This window comes from Magallana gigas, chromosome 6 (genome assembly GCF_963853765.1).
Source record: "Magallana gigas chromosome 6, xbMagGiga1.1, whole genome shotgun sequence".
NCBI classification, from domain to species: domain Eukaryota; kingdom Metazoa; phylum Mollusca; class Bivalvia; order Ostreida; family Ostreidae; genus Magallana; species Magallana gigas.
The window spans coordinates 24,849,757-24,860,258 of NC_088858.1; the positions used below are offsets into that span (position 1 = coordinate 24,849,757).

The following is a 10,502-nucleotide window of genomic DNA, read 5'->3' on the forward strand; positions in this document are numbered from 1 at the left end:
ATAAATGAAGGAAAAATTGAAGAAAATGCAACGAACCCGGAATTGAGAATTTGACTTTACGCCAAAGAAACCAGGAAAGAATTATGTTTATAGGAAACAAACGGTTACATTGTAGTTCAGTTTCACGTGATTTTCATATCTGTGTGCAATTAGAATTTTTTGACATGTGATAAAAAAAAAAGGTTGAACAAATTTATCCGTACATATTTTCATTAACGTACTGCTTCATTAGCGATTCATACTTTTTTATTGATTTCTTTACATGTGTACATGTATTTCTAAAATCGGCGTACCCGCTTATTTCACAAAAAAGGAAAAACAAAAATCAACTTTTTACATATATGCGTACAATGTTTTAAAATCCTTTGAATATTTATAATTCAAGTTTATAATGGGGACTTTACACGGACACAGCAAGAAATCTTGAAGAAAAAAAATTAAGCACGCGTGCAAAAAATTACATTGACAAGCGATTAAATACTGTAACTTTATTCTGACATTTTTAAATTTTCTATATACCGGTACATTACCTTTTCATGCGATTAAAAGAAATATGTATAAAAAGATTCCAACTCTTCTGGGATTCGAACTCTCTATCAAAAAAAGTTGGTCATGATTACATCCTATTCTCTCTGCCTTACCACTCCACTAACCTAGACGTGACTTTTAAATGGGAATTTAACAAAGAGTTCTTACATTTCAAAGGTATTAATGATTTTTTTTCCCAAAAGTTAAAGAAGATGGGTGAACAAGGCGTGTAAAATGCCCATATGAGGAATGATTAGATACCGCAAAATTAAAATATCACTAAATCTGATAATTTTTTCAATAATTATCAAAAACAGTGTATATTTAACCTAACACCGGTTTGTAACCCTTAGATATTTTAAAATACATGTAATAGGTTAATTTAAACTGGCGTATGCGTGTCAAAACCTCCAAATAGTGTCATTTTTATAACTTCAATGCCTTTTCTTTCATAGAGTGGGTCTGAGCTCCATATTTTTGTCATGGGCTAAATGCGGTTCAATGGAATTTAAACCGATTTCCATCAACAAAAATGTGGAGAGATGACCCACTATACTTTTAAAATGTCATTTTGTAGCCCAACAATTGAACGTTTTAGTAAAATAATACAAGTCCGTAAATTCGTGGCCAATGTCTCATATAGCATTTAAACAACGCACTTAGTTGTGAATGAAATGGCTCAGTGGTTAGAGCACCAGACATTAGGTAAATTTATAGAACTGGGTTTTTTAACTTGTGGGTTCGATACCACCAAAACTTAAGGATTTATTAATTTTTCTTATCGTTTTTTTTTTTAATATTTCAAAGTGAACATAATAAAAAATTACCCTTTTGTAAACTTGTATTATAACATTTCAAAATATTTAATTGAAAAAATGTCGAATTTGAAATTGCATTTTACGACTAAACCAAATGGGCAGTTGCGCCATCTTATTCCCCCATCTTCTTTTCAAAAATATGCCTCTATGAAACAAAAATCGGAAAAAGCAGTTTTCAAGAAATTGTCTTACTCTGAACGTTAAGATTAAATTAACTTTGTTTCAAGGAGGCAGTTTTTTTTTTACAACAATGAGGATTCCCCTTTTATAAAGCGTGAAATCTGCCACATTTTGTCTGTGTAACCATTTTCAATTCTATATAATGTTCTTATAAAAGTTTACATAAACTTTCCAGTTAAAATTCTACCCTGCTTTATATACAACGTTGCAAGCAAAAAAAAAAATAATAAAAAAATAAAAAAAGGAATTACATCAATTAAGTTCTGTAACTTTAATTTTTCCATTTTATCTGCAACTCCTTTAGGGAAAATAAGCATAGGAACTGCAACACCTTCTTTTGACTTTAGTCTGATATAGCTTCATGATTCTGAGGGCGGATGATTTCGGGGCGAAACTGTAACTGAACGTACATGTATGTAAATTCTAAAAGTTGAACGAAATAGGGACGAATTCGACTTTTACGATATTCTGGAACTATAGCTAGAAATATTAAGTGGATGTTAATATATTACTGTAACAGTGAAACAGGTCTATATATGTGCAAATATTTATAAATCATACCTGTTACCCTAGCAGACCTTTTGCAATTGATAAGATATTCTAAAGATTAGGTTAAATAACCTAACTGCATTTGCATGCACCAAAAAAAAACCTTAACCCCCCCCCCCCCCCCCCCAACCCCCCATACTTTGCAAGTACAATTATCTAAACGCAAAAATCTAAAAATAAGATATAATCACATTTAAATTTTTTTTAATATGTATTTAGAAATAACACTTTATTCACGAACATAATACGTGTACAATAGTGATGATTATTTTAACAATTGATGTTTTTAAACATTAACGTTACATATTAAATGAAACAATGTTCATTTAAACATTTTCATAAACAGTTTTCATACATGCACAGGTAGACTGAGATCATGATATCATGCAGCATGAATATGTATGTATACATATAAACCTTCAATAATCATACTATTAAAAACAAAACTCACAGTCTTTGTCTCTCAAACCCATTTCTGGAATATTACATGCTTGACTTGTCCTTATACACGCAAACGTATATGAAACGTCACACAAAAATCAAAGATTCTCGAGTACATTGTATCTATTATTAAGAAAAGCCACATTAATGTAACAATTTCAGGGGGCTGAATGGTCCCGGCCATTTTTAAACTGTTGTATATACCTCCTTGAAATAAAGAGCTCTGTATTAAGAAAAACAATTAAAAGTTTAAAGCTATAACATTTCAATATTTTATATATACAGTATATCCGGTGATTTTCGCGGTGATCTAATTTTCGCTTTTCCCAGGATCACTTATTGAATACGCAAAAATTTTATCAGGTAATTTTTGTTTTAATAACTTTTGAAACCGCGAAAAATGACTGACGCAAATTAACCAAAAAATTACTCATTTCTCCTAGCTAATTTTGCAAAGTTTGTGACACGCGAAAAAACCGGATATGCGGTAGTTTATTGACAAATATATCATATTTTTTTATGAATATTCATGGCATATCTGTAATTTGGTAATTTGTTGACCATCCAGCCATTTTAAGGTTACAGTTTCAGAAAGCTTAATATCAGCTTTAACGCTGGTATTGATGCTTTGGAGTTTCTGTGTCTATTTAAAGTCAAATGTATTCTTCAGAAAAGCTTCATTTATAAAAGTCACATTCTAAGTACACTAGTATCAACTACAACATTGATCTTTGGGCTTCGGGGTTTCTTTGTCCATTTCAAACGAGTCATCAAACTGTGGCTTCTTGACTGACATAGAAAGCGAAATGTGTTCCGAAGGTTGCTGACTTTCGGAAGGAAGTTCCAGAATTTTTTCGATCAGAAATTTCATTGCTTCGTCTTTCAAAGAAAATATAAAATAAAATGAAGTGCAAGCTAAACACAGCACATTGCATACATGCATGTAATTTGTATAACTTAATGATTTTAACTTTTGTTGAGGGTGCTAATAAACAAGCATAATTTACACAACTCTAAAATCTGTTTTTATCGCACCAAACAGTTTAAATTTTAAGCACAGAAAGTACTTGGGGAACTTTTTTAAAATGAATTAATAACTAAATTCACTCCAGTCAGCAGTAAACACTCGTGTCTATATTGTTATCCGTATATATGCATTGTCATAAATGATCATCAGTGGCGTCGGAAGCAAATTCAAAGTGGGGGTGGGGGGGGGGGGGGGTTAGACTCATCCTCAGAAATCTGGACAAAACCCAATTTCCAAAATCATGAAAATCCTAATCCGTGGGGGGGGGGATACCTTTAACTATAAATTTTCAATATTTCAATATGTTTTCAAGTCTATAGTCCTATAGTTCAATACAACATTTTTACCTACCAAATTTGTTCCCCCAAATAATGAAATTCCTAATCCGTAGGGGGGGGGGGGGGGGGGGGAGATACCTATAACTCCAACTTTTCAATATTTCAATATGTTTTCAAGGTCAAATTCAGATCAATTATGTTTACTACGAGAAAAAGTGGGGGGGGGGGGCTGAAGCCCCTATTATGCTATGTGCCTGTTATTGACTAATGGTTAGGTCTAACTTTGTAAAAAAAAGTGTTGGGGGGGGGGGCTAAGCCCCCCCCTAGCCCCCCCCCCCCCCCGCCCCCCCCCCCCCGTTCCGACGCCTATGATCATAAACATTCCATTTCTTTAGAATTTATCTCAACATTTTCAGACTGAGCCAACTGCATATAACGAGTGATTACTTTTGATTCATAGCATTGTTGAAGTTGTTTACGAAATTTATATTAACAAGACAGGAAAAAAGAGCACGGTGTAGTCTGTGCCATCAAACAATTACTTTTTTTTTTCATAATTGTATTTTCATCTTCTGCTAGCGTTAAGTGGTCTTCATAGAACAATTCTTTCTTTAGAAAATCCCCTCACCTATATTTTCATTGTTTTTTGCAGATGTTGGAAACCAGCCAATTATCGAGTTCTCCTCGCAGAAACGATTTAAACGGTTGGTATCTATATGAACATCTGTCAGATCGCACTTTAAAGAAAAATTAATTCAAATTACAACAAAATAATAATTCAAGAAGGAAAGTGTATAAAACTAATACTAATTTTTACGAGGTCTTGAAGTTGACAAAGTTTTTATTTATAGTAAGAAACCCTGTAATGTCGTCCGGAAAATAAAAACAAAAAACGCAGTACAACAAACGAAAACCTTATCAAGTACGTATATAAAAATGATGTCATTTTACTTTAAATTAAAACTTATCTCGAATTTACCTGACACATTCAACATAAAGAAAAAAGAGTTCAATGAACATGCAATTTTAAAATAATTTTTTTTCCCATCCTGTAGATTAGATGTTATCTTATAATAAGACAAAACTGTTGAAATTGACATCCCGAGAAAACTATTGTCAACCGACGCGAAGCGGAGGTTCACAATGGTTTTCGAGGGGTGTCAATTTCAACAGTTACCCTCCCAAACAGGCACTATTTATTTTATTATACTGAATGTCTTATTTTACTGCTTTTATATAGAAATGAAGTGAATTCTACGGCGAACCGTACGCGCATAATTTACGTGCATGTAACAATTCGTTTTGTAATACTTTCATGTTAAATACTGAAATCTGATTGGTTAAGACGCAGTTAATAATATTTACTATTACCCTCAGCGTTAGCAACGCACTTGGCAACGGGTAACATTATATAAATAGTGCCTGTTTGGGAGGGTAACAGTTGAAATTGACACCCCGAGAAAACCATTGTCAACCGACGCGAAGCGGAGGTTGACAATGGTTTTCGAGGGGTGTCAATTTCAACTGTTATCCTCCCAAACAGGCACTATTTATTTTGTTATACTGAATGTCTTTTTTAAAATTTTTAAGAAAATTTTACTGCTTTTATATAGGAATAACGTGAATTCTACAGCGAACCGTACGCGCATAATTTTCGCGCATGTAACATTTTTTAATGTTACCCGTTGCCAAGTGCGTTGCTAACGCTGAGGGTAATAGTAAATATTATTAACTGCGTCTTAACCAATCAGATTTCAGTATTTAACATGAAAGTATAACAATAAAAAATGTTACATGCGCGAAAATTATGCGCGTACGGTTCGCTGTAGAATTCACGTTATTCCTATATAAAAGCAGTAAAATTTTCTTAAAAATTTTAAAAAAGACATTCAGTATAACAAAATAAATAGTGCCTGTTTGGGAGGATAACAGTTGAAATTGACACCCCTCGAATAGTGCCTGTTTGGGAGGATAACAGTTGAAATTGACACCCCTCGAAAACCATTGTCAACCTCCGCTTCGCGTCGGTTGACAATGGTTTTCGAGGGGTGTCAATTTCAACTGTTACCCTCCCAAACAGGCACTATTTATATAGTGTTACCCGTTGCTAAGTGTGTTGCTAACTTTGAGGGTAATAGAACGGATTACCAACTGCGTCTAAACCAATCAGATTTCAGTATTTAACATGAAAGTATAATAATGCATAACGATGCCTCAGTGATGTCTTGATGATATAAAGCACGTATGAATTAGACACTTGTGCTCGTATTTTAACGATCATGTTGTAAAGAGGTCAAGAGGTTTTACTATAATTCCATTTATTCATTTATTATACCATTAGCTTTGCGTCGGTCGATAGATCAAGTTTTAGTGTTAGTGTGTGTGTGTGTGTGTGTGTGTGTGGTGCTGGGGGGGGGGGGGGTTGTTGCAAATATACTCATAAACGACACGTATAAGGCTGACGTTACCTTGTTTGCCAGTAGAAGCACCGGAACTGATTGTTCATTGGCTAACATCACTTTCGAGTTAACGTCACCTAACCACTACATAGAATACGAAAAATGAAAAATAAATGTGAATAATAAATATATATTTTTGAAAGCACCATATTCCTGTTTTGTATAGATCTTTTCATACTTACTTTTGAGACGGAATCAAAGGTCGCAGGGCTATATATAAAAAAAATAAACAATGAAAAAAATCCATAATAACATACTAGTAGGGTCATCACATTTTAATTACAATGTAATCTAGATTCCTTGATCACATGAAGCACTGTGCAACAGAACGGTTAGAAAGAATTATCATGCACTTTTTAATGCTCTAGTTTTCTTAAATGTTCTAGTGCATATTTTCGATGCAAACAGCAATTTTTTTTTGTACTATATAGTTTTTCAGAATGACTTGATTTTTTGTACAATTTTTGATATCGTGTTTCAGAGATCCAAAGAATTAATTAATCAAAAGAGAAAATTTGATACGAACCGAGAGAGATCAAATACTATTATGGCTGCTATCCTGAAATAGAACAAACACTAATGACAGTTCGTTGTGTAAGGTTTCCTGAATACGAACTGTATCTAATGAGAGAGAGAGAGAGAGAGAGATAGAGAGAGAGAGACCCACGCATATTTGTAGTACACTCTTGTCATGTGTCCAAATCTTTCGTGACCTGCAATGTCCCTGAAAATAATACAAAAGACTGTCTTATAATAAGATATTTATATTATTTTGTGCTCATACAAATGAATATAACAAAGTTTGTCCGAAATTACTACGATGATGTTTATTCCTACCAAGAGATGATTTTTAAGACGTATATACATGTAGTAGGTAAATATCCTGTTATATAAATTTCTTTGATATTTTTTATAGTATACAATGACTCGCGATCTAATTAACGAAACTTACCATAGCTGTAGATTTATTTTGGTGTTATCGCTCCAGTTTACAAGTTTTAGAGCGAAATCGACACCGATTGTGAGTTTGTAGTTCGGAGAAAAAGAACCTTGAAAGGAAACAGGGTATTTAAGAAATTAACAACAAATAAAACATCTGTTTGAAATGTACATAATTGCAACAAGACATGGCGAGAAATAGTATTTTTCAGGCCGAGCTTTGTTAAACGAAAGGAAAATTCAAAATGACACCAGTGTCCAAAGATTTAAAACATATAACTTTTTTTAAAGTGCTACTGGCTTCGGCCTGGTAAAGTTCACAAAAGATTTAATCACGCAAACAAAGTACAATTATTTACAATGATTTTATGGAAATGCATATTGCAGTAACATTAAATTAACACTTAGTCTAAATCATATTTATTTACAAAAAGAGTTCAAATTCCTTAAAAGTTATTCAACGTTAGTTACGCTAAAACACAGTAAAAAAAAAAAAGATCTAAAACATGTGATTTTTTGCATTTTTAATGAACGAATTTTACGATTTGATATATGTAAAAATCAATACATAAACATAAAATGTACGTATATCAATATGCTATCTTTTTTCAGTTAAGATACATACATGTATTATACATGTACATAGTTGTGTTATATCTATTTGTTTTATCACTCACTGTAATCTAGCTAAGATATACTCAGTAATCTATACATCTGAGTATATATTTTGTATTTGATATTGTTTGCAATATTTTATCATTAAAAAGCATAAACAATTAATTGTTTGCAAAAATGTATAGCCACAAATTAATAGCTACAAAAAGTCATAGAAACTTCACTTAATCATCAATGAAATACAAATAAGATAAGAGTCAAATCATCAGTCAAGGTCAAAAGATTATTGATTGAATGACCTAGTTTATGACACGGTCATTGTTGATTTATAGCATAACGTGCTTATAATTGTTTTATATGTAGATTTCATTTCATACAATACCTTCCGTGTAGCGACGAATAATCGATGTCTTTCCTGTGAAATGAAAATATTTTGATTTTATTATTAATTCATTCAATTTGATTTTATTAAATAGGCCGCGTTTCTTGCTTCATGAGCCCCCCTACATGTTCATTTTCTCACAAATATGTCAAATATTTCTATGTAAGAAATAAATTCATTTTTCCACATATTAACAATGATAAAAATCATTCTCAGCTAGCTGGTATGCAGAAAGTATACATGTGATACAGACAAATATACATACTTTCATATTAATACATGTACATAATGTCTAAAAATGAATAAATGATAATGGTTAATTGTTTTACAATTTCAAACACTTGTGTGATATAAATAAATCCACCAATACATGCACCTAAAAGAATTAAATTTTGTTGTGTGTCGCATTTTACTAAAATCATCCCATCCTCTTTTTACTTTTATTGAAAAGCAATACAATGTAATACTATGTCATTTTCAAGATACCAAACGAATTAATTAAGCTACATACAATCTTAGCTTAGCTGAATCTTCGTTAAAACACTGCATAAAGTCTTGAATTTTACCACCCAAGACTAACACCTAACATGTGATGAAAGAAGTTACGCACCGACTCCAAATTCTCCGATGACCAAGATTTTGTAAAGATGCTCCTGCCTAGATTCCTTGGAGGCGGATGTTGCCGCCATTTTCCATGTCATGTGATTACCTTTTGTTTATACTTTAATTTATCAGTTCGGGTTTCCGTCCGTTACATGTATATAATCATAAGCAATCAGATGATAATAAAGCCATTGTAAACAAGAGAGGAGCAAGATAACCCAGTTATATGGAGTGCCATAACAGTCTTTAAAAAGTAGTTTAATATCAAAAGTCCGAGGTTAAAAGGCAGGTCAACTCAAAATGTTTCGTAGAGTTACAACAAGCACGTAGCATCGTTTTTGACTCATCCTAAAAATCTTGACAAGAAAAAAAAGGGAATAAAATGTTTTCCAAAAAAATCTTCAAAATCCTAACACCGAAGAGGTGGGGGGGGGGGGGGGGGGCTGTAGTATATCTTTCCAAAACTTCAATTTCACTCTTAGTTTCCTTATTTTCTTTTCAATTTTTTACATACTCCCCAAAAAGTGTGTGTGTGCGGGGGGTGCAACATTTTTTACATGTAAATATGTAATTTGAAGAAAAATGGTTGCTGCATGCCTGTACAGTTCTGCTTTTATATATAACTTATAGGCAAATCAGTGTATTTTGATTGGGGATACTACAGAATGAGTTATCATTCAAAGTATTGATCGGTGTATTATATGTCATGGACATCATTTTCTTAGTGGTGTTAGTACCGCTCGAAATACATGTACTATGCAATATCAGTTGATAAAGTAATCTTCCAAAATGTCAGTCTGACTAAATCCAGCCCTTATTAATTAATCACTTTATTGTAAGGACCCTAAACGAAGTCAGTACAAAGGGCTGGCTTCAGTCTGACTGCCAAAATTTGTTTTTAAGATCCATTAAATGCCCCTTCCCCCGTACACATGTTACATGTACGCATTATGTATTACGTATTACTTCTCTATATTTATTTTCTTAACTTGTTAGAATAATTAATTCCAATCCTCTTGGCAAAATGTAAAATTTTTAGGACTTAAATTTAAAAAAAAAATCCTTCACCGTGATAACAGATTTTTGATCACACTGAGTCGGTAAGCTGCATGTGATGTAGCTTCTGTGCGATGGCAGATGTGGCTGTATGATTGTCTTACAGAAACACGAACTTTGCGGTCCCTGGGATTTTTGTTTAGTTTTAAAAAACAAAGTTGCGGCGAAAAGCTGAAGATTAATTTAAAAGAAGCTGATTAATCTAAATAAATTTGTATTTAAGGGTTAAAACACTGTCCCAGGAATACATTTCTTGCTTTTAATCAACCTTATTTTTGACAAATGAAAATAACAAATTTTAAAAATGAAATCAATTTGCTAGCACTTAAAGGGTACATACATGCATCAATTTTGGACCAATATCTAATGAAAAGACTAGTAATTTCATTTTCTATTTAAACGATTTCCGATTTCATCGATGAGAACAAATCGGCACCGACAGCATTCTTTTGATACATAATCCGGCAAAGTCATTTACTTCTCCAGCAGACTAATTCGGTATTGATAGAGGTTTTGGTTTTGTGTTCTGCACTTTTGTTATAAAAAAAATGGTTGTTGAAATTGCTAACAAATCCAAAACAAAACTGTTTAAGAGGGATGAATGAAAACGTAGCAATAAAAGAATTA

The 10,502-nt window shown here is 32.6% G+C and overlaps 1 protein-coding gene across 1 annotated transcript; it reads right to left on the reverse strand.

The window, feature by feature from the left end:
- Positions 1–2,283: 2,283 nt before the first annotated feature.
- Positions 2,284–8,972, reverse strand: LOC105337194 (ras-related protein Rab-32B). Its single transcript, XM_034471109.2, has 9 exons — positions 8,827–8,972; positions 8,217–8,249; positions 7,233–7,329; positions 6,948–7,004; positions 6,807–6,839; positions 6,463–6,490; positions 6,290–6,364; positions 4,450–4,558; positions 2,284–3,395 (listed from the first exon to the last, which is right to left on the reverse strand). The coding sequence occupies exons 1-9, from the start codon at positions 8,915–8,917 to the stop codon at positions 3,229–3,231; spliced, it is 690 nt and encodes a 229-aa protein (XP_034327000.2). The 5' UTR covers positions 8,918–8,972; the 3' UTR covers positions 2,284–3,228.
- Positions 8,973–10,502: the final 1,530 nt, after the last annotated feature.

Bases quoted from the DNA above. Each gene is read 5' to 3' on its own strand.
- LOC105337194 (XM_034471109.2), bottom strand. From the start codon at position 8,917: ATGACATGGAAAATGGCGGCAACATCCGCCTCCAAGGAATCTAGGCAG. The intron at 7,330-8,216 runs GTATTGTATGAA...TTTCCTTTCAAG, and splicing joins TATTCGTCGCTACACGGAAG to GTTCTTTTTCTCCGAACTAC. The intron at 4,559-6,289 runs GTAACGTCAGCC...TTTTCTTTAAAG, and splicing joins TGCTTCTACTGGCAAACAAG to TGCGATCTGACAGATGTTCA.